At 43.0% G+C, this 24,535-nt stretch overlaps 1 protein-coding gene and 1 long non-coding RNA gene across 11 annotated transcripts in view; one reads left to right on the plus strand and one right to left on the minus strand.

Moving 5' to 3' along the window:
• MAP3K4 (mitogen-activated protein kinase kinase kinase 4) overlaps positions 1-24,535 on the plus strand; it is a 114,116-nt gene that overhangs the window by 88,433 nt on the left and 1,148 nt on the right. For 8 of the 10 annotated variants that reach the window (XM_053295028.1, XM_053295038.1, XM_053294972.1 and 5 more), the window contains 10 exons: positions 9,850-9,966; positions 11,056-11,156; positions 13,022-13,102; positions 15,831-16,022; positions 16,942-17,012; positions 17,256-17,372; positions 17,936-18,095; positions 19,291-19,413; positions 20,379-20,485; positions 22,106-22,285. In XM_053295028.1, coding sequence (XP_053151003.1) covers positions 9,850-9,966; positions 11,056-11,156; positions 13,022-13,102; positions 15,831-16,022; positions 16,942-17,012; positions 17,256-17,372; positions 17,936-18,095; positions 19,291-19,413; positions 20,379-20,485; positions 22,106-22,285 — 1,249 coding nt within the window. The remainder of the gene's footprint in view (positions 1-9,849; positions 9,967-11,055; positions 11,157-13,021; positions 13,103-15,830; positions 16,023-16,941; positions 17,013-17,255; positions 17,373-17,935; positions 18,096-19,290; positions 19,414-20,378; positions 20,486-22,105; positions 22,286-24,535) is intronic. The other 2 variants (XM_053295008.1, XM_053295018.1) reach the window with 1 other exon arrangement.
• On the minus strand, positions 9,954-24,189 carry LOC128344606 (uncharacterized). Its single transcript, XR_008315951.1, has 3 exons — positions 24,108-24,189; positions 12,109-12,298; positions 9,954-10,104 (listed from the first exon to the last, which is right to left on the minus strand). It is a non-coding gene; the product is annotated as an uncharacterized LOC128344606 (long non-coding RNA).

Consider the following 24,535-nt stretch of genomic DNA (forward strand, 5'->3'; position numbering starts at 1 on the left):
TCCAAATCTTTGTTGCTTGTACTCTGGAGAATGGTGATGTTTCTGAAGGAGTTCAAGCAGCTTTGCCATCTGTTTGCTTTAAGTCAAAGGGAGATCACATTTTCCTAGCATTCAAGCTCGCAGTGCTTTATTTCCTTGGAAAATGCTATTCTTTCCCTGCAGAAATGTCCATTGCTTTTGAGAATGCTTTTTGGAATGGGAATGGCCCTATTCGACAGTGCTCGTCAAATCCCTTATGTAAGCTAGTAATGGACAGCATTACTTCCTTCCTCTCTCATGCCTGAAACCCTTTTGTGAACTTTTATATATATTCTAATATTTTTAATTCACCATATTGCTTTGCTACTATGCTGCTGCAATACTAGAGATTTTTGTTTGTCTATTTAAAAATAAAAATAAATAAAGCTTCAAAAATCAGCAAGACTCTCCTTCTCTGCCACCTGGAGCTGAGGACATCTCTGATTGGGTTATCTTTCCCACGTGCTCCCAGGCAGGACTAACTGGGCAAAGAGGCACCTTTTACCATGGTAAAATTTACCGCTCTTTATTTAGCAGGGGGAGAGTAACTGGCCCTATCCACCCCTAGCACAGTACTTCCCGTGACTGTTGCTGGTGTCTGTCTTATATCTTATGTTTTGTTTTAGAATGTGAGCCCTTTGGGGACAGGGAGCCATCTTCTTTATTTGTTCTCTGTGTAAACCGCCCTGAGTCATTTTTGGAAGGGCAGTATAGGAATCGAAATGTTACTAGTATTATTATTATCATCATCAACCACCACCACCAAACATCTAAAACATTATGTAAAATAAACCATCTGCTGTACATGGACGATCTGAAGTTGTAAGGAAAGTCCCAGTCAGAAATCGAATCACTGCTAAACACTGTCCGTATATTCAGTAGCAATATAGCAGTGGAGTTTGGACTAGACAAGTGTGCTGCATTCATAATGAACAGAGGAAAAATAAGAAAAACAGAAGGAATCGAACTGCCCAATGGAAGCAACATCAAGAACCTGGAAGAGCAAAAACATTACAAATATTTGGGCATTCTCCAGGCTGATAACATCACACACACAGAAGTTAAAAGAAAAATTGGAAGTGAATACATCAGCAGAGTTAGAAAAATTCTCAAGTCCAAACTCAATGGCGGGAACACCATACAAGCCATAAACACCTGGGCTATACCTGTTATCAGATACACTGCAGGAATAATAGACTGGACCCAGGCAGAGCTAGAGACGTTAGATCGTAAGACCAGGAAAATCATGACCATCAATCATGCTCTGCACCCCCGCAGTGATGTAGATAGGCTATACCTCCCTCGCAGCTCAAGTGGAAGAGGAATGCTGCAAGTCCATCAGACAGTAAGGGAGGAGAAAAGAGGCCTTGAAGAATATATCAAGGACAGTGAAGAAGATGCACTTCAAATGGTCAATAATGAGAAACTATTCAACACCAATGAAACAAAGCAGGCCTACAAGAATGAACAAGTCAAGAACCGAGCAGAAAAATGGAAAAAGAAGCCCCTGCATGGTCAATATTTGCACAGTATAAGTGGAAAATCAGACATCACCAAGACCTGGCAATGGCTTAAGAATGGCAACTTGAAGAAAGAAACAGAGGTTTTAATACTGGCTGCACAAGAACAGGCACTAAGAACAAATGCAATAAGAGCAAAAGTAGAAAAGTCAACAACAAACAGCAAGTGCCGCCTTTGTAAAGAAGCAGATGAAACTGTGGACCACCTAATCAGCTGTTGTAAAAAGATTGCACAGACTGACTACAAACAAAGGCATGACAAAGTGGCAGGGATGATACACTGGAACATCTGCAAAAAATACAAGCTACTTCTAGCCAAAAATTGGTGGGACCATAAAATTGGAAAAATTGAAGAAAATGAAGATGCAAAAATATTATGGGACTTCCGACTACAAACAGACAAACATCTGCCACACAATACACCAGATAGAACTGTAGTCGAGAAGAAAGAAAAACAAGATAAAATAATCAACATAGCAATACCAGGGGATAGCAGAATAGAAGAAAAAGAAATCGAAAAAATCACAAAATACAAAGATCTACAAATTGAAATTGAAAGGCTGTGGCAGAAGAAGACCAAAATAATCCCAGTGGTAATTGGCGCCCTGGGTGCAGTTCCAAAAGACCTTGAAGAGCACCTCAACACCATAGGGGCCACAGAAATCACCATCAGCCAATTACAAAAAGCAGCTTTACTGGGAACAGCCTATATTTTGCGACGATATCTATAACAACAGCAACAACATTGACAATAAAATTCAGCCATCCCAGGTCCTTGGGAATGACTCAATGTCTGGATAAAACAAACCAGTCAATAACACCTGTCTGACTGTGTAAATAAATAATAATTAAAAAGTGTTGCTAGCTTTAAGAGCCCAGGATGAATAACCCCGCCCAGTTCTTTTAGTCCTGCTGTGTTCCTAATCAGATCTCCATAGAATCCTCTCTGTAACTACCTGTTTTATTTAGCTTTATCTCCTTATAAATCTCAGTCTTTACTCTTGTCTCTTGCCCTTTCGTTTTTGCCTCTGCTGCTAACCCTCTCTTAAAAAACAAACAAACCCAACCTCTTAAACTTCTCGCGAATCCCTTTCCCCTCTGTATGCCTATGGAGCACTGCCAGACTATTAGACATATTCTAATGCCAAGGGGAGGGAACAGAACGGGTTTCCCACTCTTAACTAGAGCACCAGGCTCTCCGCTTCCCGTGTCGCAGCCATTAACGGCCGCACTGTGTGGCCAGGAGGATATGGGGGACGCCGGATCGGGTCGCTCTCATAACACGGGGAAGGACGCCAGACCGGGTCCTTCACAACTAGTCCGTGCAACTCGGAGGTCAACCACCACTCCCACCGCTGCCTAGCTTGAGGAAGCAAATGCGTGCCATTGCTGCTGCAAGTGCCAGCAGCTCTGCAAACATCGGTGCTACTGTTTTTGCGGGAACGTCGGGAGCTGCCGCAATTCAAGGCCATGCCTCTTCGGCTGAAAGAGCCACGGACTGCCAAGAAGCAAGAGCGGGGCATCAGAAGGAGGCTGATTCTACTGGATCTGCTGCAGCACCGGTGAGATCCTTCCTTGTTGCAGCTACCCAGAACACCCCTCCTTTTAACCCCCATACTGTGCCAGATATTAGTCTTCCCCTGGAAATGCCAGCTACTTGGCAAAATTGGATTAAGGACACGACAATATCCTTGAAGTCATGAAAGGGCAAAAAAGGGGAAAAGGGACCTTCTCCCTCCTCCTCCTCCTCCTCCTCTGAGGAATCTGAGGGACATGCACCTAGAAAGGTGAAGCGCAAGAGAAAGCACACCAGTGGCTCTAGACAGTCTCATCTACCTCCTCAAACAACCAATTTGGAAGGGGAGGCTGCATTCATCTGAGGGGTCTGGAGGAGAATCCCCCAATCATACGCCTAGTACCCCATTGCCTCCCCAACCTGTGCCTCTTGATACAAGCCCACTCAGACCTACATCTATAATACAACAAGCTGCACCTGAAACACCTAATGTGCCTAGTATTCCTGGGGAGACACCACCTGGGGATCCAGGATGGGAACCACTGGACAAGGAGGTGGGGGAATGGCTGTATGGCTAGGAAAATCCGGCATCTACATTGTCCCAATGCTTATTTGTTCAGGAGGACTTTGCACCCCTAGTGTCCAGAGCTGTTAGTACCTTCAGGCTTCAGCCATCTACCCTACAGAGGCTGTACCCCCCCACTAAGGGAACACTTGTGTTTCCCAAATAGCAAAACAGAGAAGTAGCTCTACCTCTGCCCGAACCATTCGCTGACACAGTTAAAGAGGAATGGCTACTGGCTACATCTAACCAAAAATCCGTAGCAGTGGCTAATATTACTCTTTTCAACAAGAGGCAATATATTTAAGGTTCGTTCTACAGATGCCCCAGTGGTGGCCCTGTTAAATGGGGCATTACTACCCAGGGATGGGGAATCGGCACTTAAAGATCAAAAAAAGAAAGAAAAGAAAAAAGAAAAGAAAAGAAAAGACGCCTCCTTTAGAAGGGCAAATGAGGCATCATCCATATCTATTAGGGCTTCAGCGGCTGCATCTATGTTATCCCGTGCCTCAGTGGTGTGGCTAGATGATCTGATTCAGGATCCTCCTTTGGACATATATAGCTTAAGACATCGGCTTATTAAAATACAAAAAGCTCAGGCATTTGTCTGAGATGCAACCTTAGATGCTATAAGGTTTTCTTCTAGGGCTTCTAGGGCTATTGTTGTAGGTCAGCTTAACTTGTGGCTGAAGCACTGGCTGGTGGATGCAGCATCCAGAACAAATCTGGCTGCAGTACCCTATGATGGGTTAAAGCTCTTTGGGGAAGAGGCTCTCAAGGAGGTACTGGTGGAGTCAAAGGACAAACGTACGGCCATGCCCTTACCTCCAGCTCCACCCCAGCAGGAACGTCCCCCACATAGGAGGACCTTCCAATTGTAGTATCAGCCCTTTCGGTCTTTCCGACCCTCCTTTTGGGGGAGGGACAGAGATTCTAGATTCTAACGCTCCCATTGGAACAGGCAACACAGAGCTAGAGCCTACAATCAGAATAGACAGGGTTTTTCAAACCAACCCAAACCACAGAAGCAACAATGACTTACCTGTAGGTGATCTGGGAGGTCGGCTGTCAACTTACCTACACAAATGGCAGGAGACTACCACAGATCAGTGGGTACTAAGTACAATTGTGACAGGATACATTATAGAACTGACAACCACCCCTCCCAATAGGTTTATATTCACACCAAGGTCACGCTGGCCTATCAAACACATAGGCTTAATAAACGCATACAACGTCTGATGGACATAAGTGCAATAGTGCTGGTTCCACCCTAGTAGCAGGGCCAGGGAATCTATTCAATCATATTTACTGTGCCAAAAAAGGATAAATCACTCAGGGCTGTACTGGATTTGAAGTTTCTGAACCGGTGGGTTCCAAAGTGCGGATTTTGCATGGAGGCTCTTCGGTCCATAACGGGAGCCTTGCAACACTTAGACCTATTCACTTCCATTCATCTACAGGAGGCATACTTGCATGTCCCAATACATCCTGACAGTCGGCGCCTACTACGCTTGAAGTACTGCGGGGTACATTATCAGTACAAGGCACTTCTATTCGACCTGTCTTCAACCCCAAGGATATTTACCAAGGTGGTGGCACTTTTGATCACACACCTGATCACACACCATTTTCTCTTATTTGGACGATCTACTAAGATCACTGTCCACGCTAGCAGCATCAGGAGACCTCCGGCTAGCTCTACACACCCTAGAACAGCACGGATTCCTTGTGAACAAAGAAAAGAGCCACTTGGTGCTGTCATACAAAATTTTGCAGCTAGGGGTACTAATAGATACCCGCAGGGACAGACTCTACTTGTCAGAAGAGTGGGTGCAAATTATAAAAAATGGAAGTAGCAGAGGTACTTTGGGTTCGGGAGGCCAAGCTACTCTCCTTAGCATGACGCCACTCTGGAGTCCGTACCTTGGGCCAGATTTCACTTGAGGGCACTTCAGTGGTTGCTTCTCAGATTCAGGAACCCGATAGCCAAGAAGATCAACATAACACTATCGGTTCCACAGCAGATTCTAGAGTCGCTTCAGTGGTGGTTGACAGATGCCAATATTCATCAAATAAGGGAATTCCTTGATCCCCCGCGAGTCATCATCATGACCGACTCCAGCAAGACTGGCTGGGGGCCCCATTGTCTACGCAGAGCAGCCCAGAGATGTTGGTCCACAACAGAATCGATACACAGCATCAATTGGTTAGAGCTGCGGGCCATTCGTCTGGCATTACTGGCATTCCAGGACATGGTATTCAACAGGCATATGTTAGTCAGAACAGACAACATGACTGCGAAGGCCCACATAAAACAGGCAAGGAGGGACCAGGTCAAGATCACTTCAAGAGGAAGCAGCGCTCATCATGTCTTGGGTGGAGAATCATCTTGAATCAATCATGGTTCACCATGTCCAGGGAGACCTCAACGCAGTCGTGGACTGGCTAAGTCAAGAACAGCTGTTACCAGGCAAGTGGACACTCACCAGGAGGGTCTTCCAGAAGAACACACAGCGGTTTGGAAGACCACAGGTTGACTTGTTTGCGTTGACTCTCAACACACAGCTACCCAGATTCTTCACCCGCTTCCACTGTCCACAAGTGGAGGCAGTGGACGTGCTGTTGGTGGAGTGGCCCTTGGAGCTTCTCTACACGTTTCCACCAACACCATTCACGACACGATTCCTTTGCAGAGTTCGTCAACTCAGAGCACAGGTTATCCTGGTAGCTCCATACTGGTCCAGGAGGCCATGGTTTCCAGAACTGTACCACATGGCCACGATGTGCGCGCGCGCAAAGGATTACTGGGAGTTTTTGTAGAGCAAGATCAGGGAAGGGGCGGCAGGGAGGTATCCTGCTGCCCCAATTACTCATTACATTACAGCGCCAGAGAGGGAAAGTGGCGGGAGGGGTAAGTAAACCCTCCCGCTGCTCTTAAAGCTACCCCCCACCCCCGGACCAAACCACCCAGGTCCGGACCGGTCCGGAGGCCTTTTCAATGGCCTCCGGACCGGTCCGGGCCCATCCCTACAGTGTTGGCCTCCACAAGACATTCCACCAAACATATCTATCAATACACGTGGAGAGCTTTTCTGAGATGGTCAGCCAGGCACTTGATAGCTCATGGTGCAGCAGCAATTAAAGATCTTCTAGCATTCCTCCAAGAAGGATTGGACAAAGGGCTCAAGGTGAACACGTTGAAGAGACAGGCTGCATCGCTGACAGGAATCATATCAGGGATTTCCAAAAACAGGATAATGAACGATCCCCATATTAAAAGGTTCTTGGGGGCAACTGTGCTCACACCCATGGTGGTCCATCGCTTTCCATCTTGGAGCTTACACACTGTTCTCCGCGGGCTTCAGGGTGCGCCTTTTGAGCTAATAAAGTCCATACCTCTGAGAATCTTATCATACAAGATGGCCTTTTTGATAGTAATAACTTCTGCATGTAGGATCTCAGAACTACATGCTTTATTGATGTGCAAGAATCTCTGCATTTTTTCAACTGACTCGGTCCAACTGATACTGGAACCCTTCATCAGGCCAAAGGTGTCTTCGGCTTACCATCACTCACAGGATGTCATATTACCTCGTTCTGCCCTAGACCAGTACACGCAAAGGAATGAGAGTGGCACAAGTTAGACGTACACAGATGTTGCAAAATGTATTTGAGACGTACAGAGGATTTTAGAAGGTCAGAAGCCCTGTTCGTTAGTTTTCTTCCTGCTTCCATGGGAAGCAAGCATCAGCACCTACCATTGCCAGATGGGTACATGCTTGCATTTCTCTAGCCTATGAATCACTACACCTGCAATCTCCAGAACATATTCTGGCACACTCTACCAGAGCAGCGCCCACATCTGCTGCTTTTTCAACGAACACACCTGTATGTGAAATATGTAGGGCAGCTACCTGGAAGGCGCCATCAACATTCACAAAGCACTACAAGATTGACCTATATGCCTCCTCTCAGGCTGCATCTGGTCACAGGGTGCTTCAACAGGTTCTTCCCCTGGAGTAAGCAAGGACACTCCTTCCCAGAGAGTGTTATGGCCAGAACTGTGGTATGTCCCAATCAGAGATGTCCTCGGCTCCAGGCAGCAGAGAACGGAACATTGGTTCACTTAACGTGAAGGCTTCTTCTTGCTGCTGGAGCTGAGGACATCTCAGATCTCCCAGGCAGTGTCCTGGCCTATTTCATGGGAAACCAAGATGTACTAGAAAGTACAAAATTTTCATCCATTAATCTGGTGGTTACTTCTGTATTTCCTCTATATTACTCTGTTAACTGTTCTTTTCATAGTTAGTACGTTCAGTGTTACTTACACATTTGGCCTAAAAGAACTGGACGGGGTTGTCTGTCCCAGGCTCTTAAGGCTAGCAGCACTTTTTAATTAGTCCTGCCTGGGAGCATGTGGGAAGGATAACCCAATCAGAGATGTCCTTGGCTCCAGCAGCAAGAAGAAGCCTTCACGGTAAGTGAACCAATGCTCCGTTCTCCCAATGTGCTATGGCACCATTTCAGGAAACAACTTTAATTGGCCCCCCGCCCTCCCATTTTATTCCCAGCTGTACAGTATACTTCTCCTCCTCTTCTACAAAAGGTTGCTAATGGCAGCATGGCTGTCTGCTGTAGAAATGGACTCTCCCAAATCTATTACACGAGGCTAGGGTGGCTTGCTGGTGGTGCTGGATCATGACTAACACTGCTATAATGCTACTGATAAAACCCTGTTTTCTTCATTGTGAATCCTTTGGGGACGGAGCAATTTTTAAAATGTATTTTTATCTATTTAAACCACTTGGGAACTTCTGTTGAAAAGCTTTTGTTGAAAATGCTTTCTACAGAAGGTTCCATGTTCCCTCTCCAGCATCTCCAGATAGGGCTGAGAGAGACTCCTGCTGTAACCTTGGAGAAGCCACTGCCAGTCTGTGAAGACAATACTGAGCTAGATGGACCAATAGTCTGACTCAACAGAAGGCAGCTTCCTATGTTGCTATGTCACACTGTATCACTTGACTCTGCCTTATTATGAGAGGAGAGCTGGTCTTGTGGTAGCAAGCATGACTTGTCCCTTTGTTAAGCATGGTCCATCCTGGTTTGCATTTGAATGGGAGATGTGTGAGCACTGTAAGATATTCCCTTCAGGGGATGGGGCTGCTCTGGGAGGAGCATCTGTGTGCTTGCATGCAGAAGGTTCCAAGTCCACCCACCCACCCCCGGCATCTCCAGATAGGGCCGAGACAGACTTCTGCTTGCAAACTTGGAGCCAGCGTGGTGTAGTGGTTAGAGTGCTGGACTAGGACCGGGGAGACCCGAGTTCAAATCCCCATTCAGCCATGATACTAGCTGGGTGACTCTGGGCCAGTCACTTCTCTCTCAGCCTAACCTACTTCACAGGGTTGTTGTGAGGAGAAAACGCAAATATGTAGTACACCGCTCTGGGCTCCTTGAAGGAAGAGCAGGATATAAATGTAATAATAATAAAAAGAAGCCAATCTGCCCATCTGTGTAGGTGATGCTAAGCTAGGTGGACCAATGGTCTGACTCGATATAAGGCAGCTTCCTATGTTCTTATGCGGTATATAAATATCCGTCATATTCGTAAGTGGTTGAAAAAGACCCTTGGAGAACTGAGATGCAGAAATTGAAACTTCCATTGTGCTATGTTCTCTTCTGGTTTTAACATGCATGTATGTGTGTGCTTTGATGTGGCCACTTGTGTTTTAATATAGATTATGAAAGTTAGCTGAATATGGTGGCATTTCTGCATCTTAGAAACTAGAGGGTTACTGCACTAATTTTTCTGTGCACTGTTCTGTGCACTATAAAGATTCCTGCTCCAAAACAATCCCAAAGTCACCTTACAAGTTAGTCATACAGTGTGTTCCTCGTCATAAACAAAGTAACAAGGCACTTCTGAAGAAGATTATAACCTTCATCACCCCCTACCCCCAATTTGTTTTCAGTCCTTCATATTTATGGATTGATCTTCTCTTGCATGCTGAGAACTATCTACGTTCACAGCTGCAAACATAATTTTAGAAAGCCATCTAAAAATGTAACTTGCTACTAAATTTACTCAGTGTTGAAATCATTTCACGCTTTAGAGAAATTTTATTTTTCACAAGATTTTTTCAAACCGCTGTTTGAGTCATCCTGTTTTAGAAATTCATTACAACAAAGGACATAAAACCCTTCTCCTGAAGTTTTTCTTCTTACTGCAGCACAAGGAGTGTCCCAAGTGATGTGCGGAACCATTGCAGCCCTGCTCTTAGTCGCCCTACTCCTGGCAGTGGGGACTCCACTCAGCCAAAACCTGTCAGCAGTGCAAATGATATCAGGTAGCTCCACTCCACAACGTAGCGGACTCATTCCTGTTCATGCCACTCATATCAACTGCTTGCACTTAGATCCCAGTCGTTCCTTTAGGTTCCATTGTTTGTTCCCCATGACTTTCTTGTTTCTATTCAAGTTATGGCCTTTAAAAAAAACAAATCGTAAGAAGTGCATGTTATGTTCAACTAAAAGAAAGTGTGTTTGACTATGCACGCTTGAGAACCAAAGTTAAGTTCATTTTGTTTTAACGCATGCAATTCATTTCTTCTAGTTTCTTTGCGATTTTATGGTAGTGGATTGTGAATAAATTCATATTCAACTGACTAATATGTGCATTAGTCAAAGTTTTCTATAAATTTCCACTCATTAGAAGTATGACATATTTTCATTAATTCCTTTAGAAAAAAAAAAAGTCATGGTGGCAAATCTACCATAAGATGTGTGTTTGGAGCACTAAACAATGTGCAGTGCACAAATGCTACCATAATTCATTTGGTGTTCTTTTAAATGCTTTTGTGTTTCAGATAAATAGAAAACAAAACAAAACCATTGTGTCTGGAACATTAAATAGTGTCTTCATTGGTTTTTTGTTTCTCTTAAGTTTTCAAAGGGCATAACCTTCCAGCATGACACCAGTTTCCCGTTCTTCCATCCACGTTTTTCCCAATTGCTGTTAATATGTCTGGCTCTATTTGGCTCAATTTGAAAAGTGGAGCTTTGATTATTCCAAAATAGACTTGTTTTCCCCTCTTCTGACAGGGTTATTGACATATCATATGTATTTGTAGTGTAGATTCTGATGGTGCCTTTATATTAATCTCATACCAGCATTATTAGCAGCTTTTTCTAAAAAAAGAATAGTCGGATTGTTTAGAGATTCCTCTATCCTTACCAAGGAGACACTCATTGTACATGTACTATGCACAAGCTTTTAGTTTGTTTCTTAATACTTGGCTTTTTTAACCTGCCCATTTATAGCTCCATCTGCCTTGTTTAAGCTTCCAGTACGGTTAAATGTTTAGAAAAGTGGAGCGGGGGGTGTGTGTGTGAAAGTGGGAATTAATGCAGCAGTGTACATGTGTACTTTTAAACAGAGGCTCCAGTGTCCCTGAAAATGATCGACTGGCTTCAATAGCTGCTGAACTGCAGTTCAGGTCCTTGAGCCGCCACTCAAGTCCCACTGAAGAACGTGAAGGTGATTGCCTCATGACTGTGAGACTGCATTGCAGATTGTTTGCTTCTTTCATAAATTGTTTTATCATTTCATTTTAAAATAAGAATCTACAAAACTTTCAGCCTGATCTCCTCTTTCTCCATATGCATATGGAGAGCTCAGCAATCTAGGATCTAAATATATCTTTTACAGTAGAAAGGCTTCTGTACTCTTCCAACTTAATTATTTGTTTGTAATACTTATTCAGTAGTCCAAAAACCTTCAGTTTAAGATGAGAGTTAAGATGCTTTATATTTTCACTCCTGCTCTAAAAAGAATGGAAACTTCACATTAAGTTGCCTATCTTAACTTCTGCACCATATAAGCTGTAAAGATTATGTACAGCCTGGTATATGATGATAACTTTAGAACAGATGTTCCATGCACCCACACTTTCCCTTGATCAGCTCTCAGACATCAGGCAAAAATTCATCAAGGGCATCTCTAGGAAGTGCTTAAGAAAACTGCACCTGTTAAATGTCTGCCTTGATGCATCCCTCCCCAGCCCAATGTCCAACTGAAAGACCAAGACAAAGTGTGGGTGCATGGAACCTCATTTCTAAAGCCATCATCATATACAGGACTGTACAAAATCTTTTCAACTTATATGGCACAGAAGTTAAGATGGCTACCTTAATTTGCAATTTCCATTCTTTTTCGAGCACAAGTCAAAATGTAAACCATCTTAACTCTCATCTTAAATAGAATTCTTTGGATTACTGAATTTCCAGGCGTTTCAAAAAAGGGAAATCTGATTAGACACAATGGGGAAGAGCTTGCACAAACCACAAGGTTAGACTTCCTGATGCTGAAGAGCAAACACTTCATAAAACCTTCAGCTAAGATAAAGTCACACTCCCCCTACCGCCCCCCTGGAAAAAAACACAATTAAATGAAATTAGTGGATTCAGTAATAATTACAGTGTGATCCCACCTCATTATTATTCAGCAGTGAATAAGGATAAAAGAAGAAGCAGGTGATTTGTGTTCACTTTAAATCTGTACTTCATTTTTCTTCTTCTTAAAAACACACACAAACAATGTTTCTTCCACTTCCTTCTGTTTCTTGCACTTCCTCAGTCCGAAAGAACACCGCCAACTTCCTTTAAACATCCTTTAAATCCCTGTTCCAAAGAGAAAAAACTTTAAACTGCTCTATCTAAGCCATTTCCCCACAGATCTAAGCCATTTTCTAACCTTTAGAACTGGAAAAGGTGCAGAAGAGGGCAGCCAAGATGATCAGGGGCCTAGAGCACCTTCCTTATAAGACAAGGCTACAGTACCTGGGGCTTTTTAGTTTAGAAAAAAAGACAACTGAGGGGATACATGATAGAGGTCTATAAAATCATGCATGGTGTGGAGAACGTTGATAGAGTGGATTTTTACTCCCTCTCACTTCCAACACTAAAAGCAGGGGTCAGCCCTTGAAACTGATTGCCAAGAACTTTAGGACATCTCAGTGGTGTAGTTTTTAATGATGTCATCCACCCTGATCCAAGATGGCGGATGCATGAACATTTGAGGTGCAAGAGATCTAACTTGTGGACCTTGATTTGAACCATATTTAGTCCAGTTTCAGAGACAGTGAAAGGAAAGTAGGCTGATTAGTTCTCACTAGAACAACTTGTTCTTAAAGATCCCGCTTACCCTCCCCCTCCCTACAGCGTTGAACTAGTTCAGACTTTGTCCAGACCAGTTCAGTGCCAAACCAGTGTATGAATCTCGGTTCATGCACATCCCTACCTAACAATGGTTTGGAACATCTGCATTTTGTTAACACTGGACAGTGATAAATAATGGGTGCTATCTCTCCCCCCCCCCCGCCCCACTACATTCTGTTTTTACAGAGCCATCTTACCCAAAAGGAGATTCAAGTGGGTCAGCACGAAGAAGTTGGGAGCTTCGGACTCTTATCAATCAGACCAAAGGTAAAGACATCAGGCAATTACTTTGCTTAGAGATTTGTATTAAATTGTTATTAATGTTGTAATTCAAGAAGTACCAATTGTGTTTGTTATAAACTGTTACCAAGCTATATTTAAAAAAAAAATATTCTGGGAGGTGGAAATGTCTAAAAAAATGAAGTGTGGTTTGTGTCTTTGTTAGTGTGAGTCTCATACTTGGTGATTTGTTGAGTACAGGAGAACTCCACTATTCACGGGGGTTCTGTCCCGGAGTGGGGTGGGGAGCACGGATAGCAAAACTGCAGATACCAAGTAAGACTGGTAAAATCACAGTAAAAATTGTGTGTGTGTGTGTGTGTGTGTGTGTTGGGGGGGTGAAAATGGGGCCAAATAATGTGCCCTGCTGTGCTCCGCAGGTCTGTAGGTGTCCAGCCATGTTCCCCAAATGCCTCCCAAAGTCTCAAATGGGGGGAAATTGTGAATATTTCTGGGTTTTTATCATTATTTATTAATGAAATGAGCCACAAAATGGCTCCTAGCACAAAGTGGCAGCCAGAAATGACCTCTCCAGTCATTTCCAGCCCTATAGTATCCGTGGATATGCGGATTTTAACCCTTTTGTTTCCATGGATATAAAGGCTGGGTATCTTTTTTTTTAACACCCGTGGATACGCGGAACTGAGAATAACTGGGTTCTCCTGTAGTTCTTAATATTTATTTTTATAATCTGTTGGAAGAATTTTGACCCTTGCTGGCAAATCTCAAGAGCTACAAAACAGGTGGCTATTGACCTGTTAAAAAATATTAAAAGAATGCATTTATTCCTCTGCTCAAATTTCTCAAGTCTGGTCTGTGAGATGGTAGGTGTTTTGAGGGCAAAGTCAGACAAATGTTACTGTGTGAAACTGATGTAGTTCAGCCAAGCCTTACATATTATTGTTGGTAATTATTAAGAATGTTTATATACCACTTTTCAACAAAAAGTTCTGAAAGTGGTTTATGTGGCAAAAGGTATAAGAACATGTCACAAAATGGCTCACAGTCTAAAAGCAAAACACACCACACACGCAGACACACACACACACACACACACACACGCACAAAACCAACAACAGTCACTGAAGAGATGCTATTCCAGGCTGAATATAGACACTTGTTCTTCCCCTACTAAATATAAGAGAACCACTAGTTTAAAAAGTGCCTCTATGCCCTGTTAGCAAGGAGGCGGTAAAAATATAGGTTGAAAGTTCAACAGGAAACAATATTTTGTCACAGAAATGGCCTGAACATAAGGAGTAATTTTGTTTTATCAGACTGATCAATATTGAAGCTTACCACATCTTAAATCTGTCCCCTGCTAACGAGGCAAGTAGGCATGTTTCAAAATGGTGGTTCTCTTACATTTACCAATGAAAGAATGACTATCCCTATTCAACCAAGTACTCTCCAGTGGCTGTTTAGTGGTAACTCCCCTCTGTGTCTTTTTAGATTGTGCAAGCCCCTTTGGGACAGTGAACCATGCTTAAATTGACTTCAGTTCTTGCTTATCTATACCTGCCACAAGCCTCTCCAGAAAAGGTGTAGTCTGGCATTCAGTATGCCTTTTTTTTTTAGCCTACTTTCCAAAGAGAAGAAGCCTTACGAGGGCACTCTGTGTGTGTGTGTGTGTGCGCGCGCGCGCACACGCACGCGCGCATCCCCTTTAATAGCTTTTGCATTTACAGACTGGCAGGGAGTCCTAGGAGACCCACAGGGGTAATTTTTTGTAATGTTTCAAGATGGCAGCTACTCAAAGAGGTGGCTAGGGACACCTAGTCCAGGTTAGACTGTGTGTGAGAAAAGCTGAGATTGTGCTCAATCCCAGTGGGGCAACACCACCTAGCCCCGCTGTTTACCCTGGCTATTAGCAAGTGCTCCCTTACCCCAGGCTCATTGCTCATGTGTTCACTGGGGCTAAATTTAGCCCCAGCTGACCCAGAGACAGGCACCTAGCATGTCTGTCTCTTGGGGGGAAACCTCAATGCATTGTGGGATTCATGGAGGCCAGAACAAGAAGTTCCAGCCCCGGATCCCTCAGGGCTGCTTATATGGGAGCACAGAGTGCACCCCTACCACCAATCCCTCGACTGTGTGCGGGAAAGGTAAGCTTTTTGGAGCCTTCCCTGCCCACCCACTATCGGCGATCATGATAATCACCCCAATATTTAGGCAACACTATTTTGTAACCCATGCACAGATAGTTGGATGCAGACCAAATTCATAGCAAGCCGGAGTGGGTGCTAAGAAAGAATCACCATGTTAAAATAAGCGGAAAGTAGGCTCCATTTGTTCTACTTAGAACTACTTGTGTTTTGTCAATTCCAACCTTAGGTCTAAAGATGAGGTGTTCCATATATCTTGAAGCCTGAAGTGTAGGCTTCTATTGTAAAATCTTTTCTTTCCTTGATTTTATTTTTGCTCCATTTTTCTTCTGTGCTTTGTTTTGCAAAGCCAGCTGTGTGAACTATGAGTGTTGGCATGTGTAAGAGAAGGAGGAATTACATTCAAAACATTGTAACATTTTCCTTATAAAATAATCAAAATTTAAAATAAAGCTCAACTTGGTAGTGACCCAAAGTTCGCCTGTCATGCCCTTGAATATTTTTGTAATGATTTTATATCCCACTTTAGTAGCACTGGAGCACGAGTGCAGTTCATGTGTAGTCAATAGCAGAGCTGGTTCATGATTTTCCCTTTCCCACCTCATTTTTAGACACAGCTTCCAGGCAGGGACCCATGGAAACTGTTCAGAAATCTGTCCAACTGTTTGAAGAAAAGAGGTACCGAGAAATGAGGCGGAAAAATATTATTGGCCAAGTTTGTGACACGCCCAAATCTTACGATAACGTCATGCATGTGGGCTTGAGAAAGGTGACTTTTAAGTGGCAGAGAGGAAACAAAATTGGTAAGTGTCCGGTAGGGGTGCCTCTTGAGTAAACAGAGGAAAAAAGTAGTTTCTCTAAATAAATTTTCGTTTTGATCTCTTCTTGCACATAAAAATAATGCCTGACATGATGTGCAGCAGTAGGTGGGTAGAAGAAGGGTTGTGCTTTAGGAGAGAGCCTTCAGCATCCCTCTGGGAAATGCTAATTTTGCAGCTAGGCAGGTTTGGAGGAGGAGCAGGGAGCCATTTTTCACTTCTCCTCCCTCCAAAAGCCTGTTCTACTTATGGGAATATGTTCCTGATGACATCTGCAATTGGATGTGCATCTGAATGGCATCTGATTTACACCAGTGGTTTCTGATGCAGAAGTCGTACACCCATGGGAGCCTGTTTACAATATGTGTGTGACTATCCTTATGTGGATGGTTATAATTATTTTTATTCACAATTGCAGCTTGTTTTACAGTACAAGAAAGCTTGGCAAGATGAGCCTCATTCAGACATTATAGCTAGGAGGCTGTACTCAGGTATAGCTTCTGAAAATGAGGCAGATATCCCTGCGGGTACATCTGTCATTCTCTTCTGCATAACATGTACACTTGCATACTCTGAGCCAATTTCACTGTGGTGATCATATTTATATATTGTTAGATTTATATGCCGCCTTTCATTAAAACAATACCCAAGACGATCATACCACACTGCAATTTTTACAATTAATCCCATTAGTGCATAAACAGATTGTAATAAATATAGTTGCAATTGCAACTTCATAGCTTCCAAAGAACGGAATTGCATCAATTGAAATAGGATGCAAGTCATCCATACATATTTTTACAAGGATGAATGAAGTAGATCAGGTAGAAAACTTGCTTCATATTGACAGGACGATGCACACTAATTTTGGGGTACTTAGACCATTATTCTTGTAATATTTCAGGAGAAGGTCAATATGGGAAGGTCTATACCTGTATCAGTGTTGACACTGGTGAATTGATGGCCATGAAAGAAGTAAGTACTACGTTTGTAAAATACAATGCTTAATAAGACTACTAGCTTTTCAATGGCTGTTCTTTTACAGTTGTCTGTGAGCTATGCAATACAGTTGTCTGTGAATCCTTTTAGTCTTCCTTTTCTTCTGGCAGTATCTAAAGAGACCTGCAGGTAAAGAGACCTGTAAGTTCCTGCAATTTGTTTTGCTGCTGTAAACTTCCTATTAGCAGTGTTTCATCAATGTTGCTACTGCTTTTGCAGATAAGATTTCAACCGAACGATCACAAAACGATAAAAGAAACTGCTGATGAGCTGAAAATTTTCGAAGGCATTAAGCATCCTAATCTGGTTCGGTACTTTGGTGTAGAGCTTCACAGGGTAAGCAAATGATGGTCATTTACACCCATAAATAATGAAGGCTGCAAGTTGTACAGAACCTTTTGGGCTCTGTTTTATGTTTCATGTCAGTGCCTTCACTTTGCATTAATTAGTCCAATAATTTCCGTTGAAGACAAAACCACTTATATGCATATTTTATAGAAGTAATTGCCATGTTAGTTGTGTAAGATTTATATCTGCTACATCTCTGATATTACAAGTGGTTTTATAGATGTGCCTTGTCTCATGAAATACACACAGTACTCTCCTCTCACATTAGTCACCATCAGTGGTCCCTCCAAACTTATTTTGACTTGCGTATGTAGTAACCATGGTCCATCATAGCAAACAGTTGCCATTTTCTCCTCAGGATAAACAGCAGTTTGTGTACATATTTTTGGTGTAAGAGCAGTGCACTGTGTACATAATTAGTGTATACAAAAATATAGTTTAAAATGGATTTTGAGTTCATAGCTTACTGGAGCAGCCTATTTGAAAGGCTCATATTCTGCATACTGAACATGCAATGACATCAAGTGAAACTCTCTGCTTCTCAACTAAAGGAAGAAATGTACATTTTCATGGAATACTGTGATGAAGGAACTCTGGAAGAGGTATCGAGGCTGGGCCTCCAGGAACATGTCATTAGGCTCTACACAAAGCAGATCACAACAGCCATCAATGTGTTGCATGAACATGGTATAGTCCACCGAGATATCAAAGGTAAATAGTACTTAGATTTCTCTTTGCACTCTGTCAAGAAAGCTCTGGGCTAAATTACATTTAAAACCAAATGTACAAGTGTTGAAGTAGCAAAACATGGAACACCCACCCCCAAGATTACATTATCCCAGCAGTCATGCTCTGTCATCATCAATCACTCCCACCCTAAACATGGAGGTTTTAGTACTACCAAATACAGGCTAACATGATGTGCAGCATCATGGCTCCATAACACCTCGCCCTGGGGTGCTGCAGACTTCCCGACACTGTTCAGGAGTAGTGGTTGCAGAAGCGGTGTTTCCACAGGCTTCCCCGTTGCCACAAATGGGGAAACCTGTGGAAACACTGCTTCTGCGACCACTGTTCCTGAACAAGTGTCGGGACTGCCTTACAAGTCCACAGCAGCCCCAGGGCGCAGTGTTGATGCTGTGCATCATGTTAGCCACTCTGACTTGGCCACATTCCATTGGCAGTGATTTCCACAGTGATGAAACTGCTGCCCAAAATGCACATTGTTGATAAGTTAAGGATGTTTGGGGGCAGTTTAGAAATTATTTCCAGACACAGGAGAGATGTTCAGATTTATGGCAGGTCTAAGGGCAGAATATGATTTCTAAAGAGATATTCGGCCCAAATTAGTAAGAACTTGGATGTCCCCATTATCTTGATGGAACATGTTAGAAATCTGGTGAATATTGATGTTTCACTGGTCATTCTTAGCATAAGATAGTGGAAAATTTCCAAAATTGAGTATAATGCATGGCCCACAGACTAATCCTGCCTTGGAGGACCTGCTCAAGCCACAGTTGCCACACTTGAAATGGCCCATTTCAAGTCGGAACATTCTAATTTTGGAACGTTCTGCACATCTTTACTCCCTTTTAGGAGTACACAGGTGTGTGTGTGTGTCCTGTGTTGTGGGAGAGGGGAGAAGAAAAATGTAGGTCAGGGGGAAGGCTCTGGCAAATTTATCAGGAGACAGGTGACCTTCCCCTTTTTGGACCTAAAATAAAGTTTGTTCCTCCATTAGGTGGCATGTCATTGTCTTTATCTGCTGAGTTACATAACTCCCCTGGCCAAGAATGTAAATTCATACAGATTTATTAACCCAAGCAAATTGCTCTACAATAAATTGTTTCTTTGGTCTTAAAATCCTATCTGACTTTCAATTAGGAATATTTTCCCCTCCTTTCAGGAGCAAACATCTTTCTCACTTCATCAGGGCTGATTAAGCTGGGAGACTTTGGCTGCTCAGTAAAATTAAAGAATAATACACAGACAATGCCTGGTGAGGTGAATAGTACTCTGGGGACTGCAGGTAAGAAAGAATATCCCAAAAAACTTGGTTGTGCATAGTGTTAATTTATGGCCACTGAAACATCCTACTCCATCTGTTAACTTTCTGTGGGGATGTGAGTCCTGGGTGTGTGTGTGTGTGTGTGTGTGTACATACACACATGTGCGTGCACACACACACACCCTCCTACCTCTCTCTATAGATATATAAAGTTCACTTCCAAAAGAGTAACATGACCTTAAATACAATCCATTGAATGTCACAAGGTCACCCACAAGTGAAAAGGGCAGCTTGCATGAGCAAGAGATCTACATTAGCATTTTGAAAGCACATATATTCTGGTTTAAATGGGAATCAAAAAGGGAGGAAAATTTCTGATAGCAACTAGTAAAATACATTGCTTTTTAACTAAACTAATATGCCAATGAAATATTTTTCTCAAAAAAATTACACTGCAGTTTGGACAAATGCTTCACACATTGTGTGGCATTTCTGTACAGATGCATATATAGAACAGATGTTAATCTGTAGAACATGCAGTAAAGAGCATGATGCTAAGGTATGTGCTGAGGCTTGTCCAAAGTTCTCATACAAGTTCTCAGAGCATGCATGGTCCAGTGGGTAGAGTGTTGCGCTTGAATGTGGACTCCGGTACCTTCTGCAGAAGGTCCCCTAACTCTCATGCATACATTTGGGAGATGCAGGTGGCACAGGGAGCTTATAGCTGGATGGGGAGATAAGTGAAAATCACCTCTCCTTGGATGAGTGGAACATTCCATTCATGTTTCAAGCACTTAGGATGCACCCCACTGACTGCATGCATTTCACACAGCGGGACTGTGTGCAACTTGTGCTAGCTATCAAGGAAATATTCATGACTACATAGATCTGTTGGCAACAACTTATTTTCCTAGAAACCCTTTGTTTAGAAGCTTCCTGTTCCTTTTGTTGCATAAACTGATGTAATCATGTCTGTTGTTTCAAAGCATACATGGCTCCTGAAGTGATTACTAGAGCTAAAGGAGAAGGCCATGGGCGTGCGGCAGACATCTGGAGTCTGGGCTGCGTTGTGATTGAAATGGTCACTGGTAAGGTAAGCGCCCTGAGTCAACTTCGACAACTTATGGAAGTGTGCACTGGTTCAGGAACTGCGGTGTTACTGTCACAACCTTGAAGCGGAACTGCATTTGAAACTGTCTATGATTTGAAATTTCTTCATTGTGCAATGAAAGAATGTGGGTGGGCAACACACCTTCTGGAGTCCTATAAAAGTTCTCTCACATTTCTTCAGTGTACACCTCCACTTACATTACACAACTAAAATCAAGCCGTTTAAAAAACAAATTTAAGCAAGCTCCCATGACCCTTCTTTGATTTTTGTAACAGAGCATACTTAAGGCTGCTTCATACCCTTTTCTTCACTGAGATCAATCTCTTTGCAGCAGAACATAAATGTATTATCATGGATGAAGGCTACTGCTAATTCTTGAGTGCATTTTCCTCCACAGGTACATTAATAAGGCAGTTTTATCAACACAGATTTAATCCTGGTTTAAAAAATTATCTATGAAGCAGTTTTTAAGCTGGGCATTTAGATTTCTTCAGAACTTGGAACACAGCTGTTGGTTTTTTGTTATGCTTTAAGGGAAGAGCCATCATGCTGTAAGCTGGAGGAAATTCTGAAGATAAAGGGGAGAGGGGCACATAAGGCTGCAGAAACATCCCTTTTGGCAGGCTTTCTTGCACTCCTAGTTGTTTAGATGTAATCCAGCAGTGATTTTTTTATTTGTTTGCCATTAAACACTGCCAAGAAAAATAAAAAGCTCTCTAATGTTTAAAGTATATGAGAATGTGAATGGATGCAAAACATATTCCCTACCCTTTATATAATTTGCTGGAGGCTTATATATTGTCACATTTCATTTGCTGATGTGTGATACTAGTCTCTAAGATTTGTTATGGGAAGAAAAGAACTTCAGCCATGAAGAATGGTTCTGAGATTTCACCACCACCATTCTTTTTTTGGACTCTACTTTGTGGTCATTACAAATTTTGCTATTTATTTATTTATTCCCTATTCTGGCCTGTATTGCTATGTTTTGAGCGTATTTACAGAAAAGAGATCTGTGGGAGCTTGGTTTTTGGCTTATATTGTATTTCTGCCCATGGTAATCATTGGCTGATATGAGGAGGAAAATTACTCACTAGTCCCATTGACATTAAAAGGACAAGTTGGCAATCTCTAATTTGTCCTTTTAATTTCAGTGGCACTACTTTTGAGTAATTTTCCTCACGTCAACCATTATGTTCAACAGCTGACATGATGTGCAGCTGTTAAGGACACCGAGTGACTTATGGTGCTTCTGCTGCAGAGATGGGAGAGTGGGCAGTAGCGCTAGAAGCATTACTGTATTTCTTCTCATGGTCACAAAAGGGGGGAGACTGCAGTCATTCTTCAAGCACTACTGCCCAATCCTTCCTGTCTCATCCCTGTAGCAGCGGCTCTGCAATCCCTACCGTTTACCTTTTATGTCAGCCAGCAATCTTTCTGAAGTCAAACTCGTTCTTTATACTTGTAAAGGGCTGAATTCTATGGGCCATCATCTGTTTTGAAGGTTACCTCAAGCTGCCGGCTAGTCGGAACTGCCAAGCATGTGTTAACAAAACCCCCTTTGCATACACACACCTTAAAGACACATACTTCTTGTTGCAGAGGCCCTGGCATGAATATGAGCACAACTTCCAGATCATGTATAGAGTAGGAATGGGTCACAAACCTCCCATACCCGAAAGGATAAGCCCAGAAGGAAAAGACTTCCTCTCTCACTGCCTGGAAAGCGATCCAAAGATGAGATGGACAGCTAGCCAGCTCCTCGACCATCCGTTTGTCAAGGTTGGTTATTAAAATATACTGGGCAACCCACCCATGGAACAAAGTGTTATCTGGTTAAGGAATTTAACAGCCGGGGAACTGAAGAGCTATTTTCTGTGCTTGATTGGAACTGATGATGGTGGAAACATTTTTAATTGTACCAATTTTTTTGCACAATAAAGTTCTCTTTGTGAAGAGAACTGGTCATAATAGAACTAATAATAGAACTAACAGTGCAAACCTAAGCACATCTACTCAGAAGTCAGTCCCACTAAGCTCAGTGGAACCTACTGCCTGCTACAGCAGCTTACATTCAAAAGGGCCTGTGGATTGCAGCATTAGGTTTTCATAGGCTGTTTCTGCATACAGCTTTTCAAGTATAAACAAGTCTGGATATGGGCGGTAATGGAGGAACTATTTCCTTGACACTGCAGGCCCTTAGTGTGCAAACTGATGGCAGTATTTCTCTGATTGCAGGGGGAAACGAGAGTGGCTGAGGAATTCTTTCTAGTGGTTCTGGGGTGGGATTGGAGTGTCGGGGGAGCAGAAGGGCAAGCTATAGGCAGCATCTTTGCAAGGGGGTAGTTACTTAGTTACACTGGAAGACCAAGGAAGCTGTGTTGCCAGAGTCTCTTCCGTGTTCTTAAAGGAAGACGACCTTGAGCTAGATAAAGATAGGAGCAGAGCAGGAGGGTGCTGGATAACAGGTGTGGGGAGAAAGAAGTGCCTTTTACTTTTTTGGCAGGGGAGACCCTGATCGTATGGTGTTTCTGCTCAAGAGATATCAGGCAGTTCTGTGGCACCACTTACATTTACTTGTTGTAAACCACCCAGAGACGTGCGTTTTGGGCGGTATGACAATGTTAGTTAGTTAATTAAATTAATTAATTAATAAATATAAATAAATTAAGGCAGGGATACCACCCCACAGCTACCACCACCCCTGCCAAGAAAGATTCCTTCTGCCTTGTAGTCCCCACTCTAATATCGGGTGTGTGGAGGGAAGATACACTGCAGTATTGCAAGAAACACAGTTCTGCAGTTAATGGTGGAGAAAAAGCCCAAGCATGACTAGCAGTTGTGCCAACCCATGTGCAGAGTGCCTTTTTCTTTCTCCCAGCATTAACTGCAGAGTGTGTTTCTTGCCTTACTCTTCCCTCCCTTCATTAAAGAGCAGGGATTCCATGCCAGAAGGAATCATTCTTGGCATGGGTAGTAGGGGTGCTTTTATCCCTAACTTAATTGAAGTGATACTACAGATCTGCCTGATATCTCTGGAGCTGAAATACCATAAGATCCGGGTCCCCCCGCCCCACTGAAAGTAAAAGGCACTTCTTTCCCCCTGACACATTATCCAGCCTGCTCCTGCTCTGCTCTTGTCAGTCACTCAATGTTAATGCTGTCATGACTCTCGCAGCTGTGTTTTGGACCCGTTGAAGTTTGCAAAGGGTTTTGGAGCATAGTACAGTAATCAGGATCTAACAGGGACATGGATTACATAGAAAGCTGCCTTATACGGAGTCAGACCCTCGGTCCATCTAGCTCAGTATTTTCTAAACTGACTAGCAATGGTTTCTCTAAGGTTTAGAGTCTTTTCCAGCCATGCCTAGGGATACCCCCGAACCACAGCAGACACCTGGTCACCTTGGTTTTAAAGCTGGGTCAAGGAGGACCCTGAAGCTGTGAACTGCTCCTTCAAAAGGAGTGTAGCTGCATCAGAAACAGGCTGATACACCAGCCCTGAAGGAGCAGTTCTCCTAACCAGAAGGAGCCATGGACCTTGACACCCAGAAATGGGAGTTGCTGAGGTTTTCTGCACAGAAGGGCCAGAAGGATATTTCACCGTTCTTCCACATTGGTTTTGGGGAAACTGGAACTCTTCTCCACAGAAGCTTGCAGCGCAGCACATTGTCAGTGCCACAGGCCTCCCTTCTTCCCGATAATGAACATTCTAAAGAATGCTTCCTCACAAAACAATGAAGTCATAATATAGAGTATTGTCGCATGGTACAGTATAAACATAGATTGGATTCTCAGTATCAGCTGAGATACTTTCAACAGAAAGAAAAAGGGAGAGCTGTGAACATGGCTGTGCAAACTCGGTATCTAAATGCTCACTTTTGGGAGAGGCAAGAACAGATACCCAAAGAATTCAGTTTACCCCATGCCATCTCCTGCTTCTTATACTACCAGTGAGCTGTATAAATGTATTATATCTTTCTTGGTTAATGCTATGTTATACCACATGCAGTTTATTCATGTATTTGATTT

The sequence above is a fragment of the Hemicordylus capensis genome, chromosome 1 (genome assembly GCF_027244095.1).
Source record: "Hemicordylus capensis ecotype Gifberg chromosome 1, rHemCap1.1.pri, whole genome shotgun sequence".
Classification (NCBI taxonomy): Eukaryota; Metazoa; Chordata; class Lepidosauria; order Squamata; family Cordylidae; genus Hemicordylus; species Hemicordylus capensis.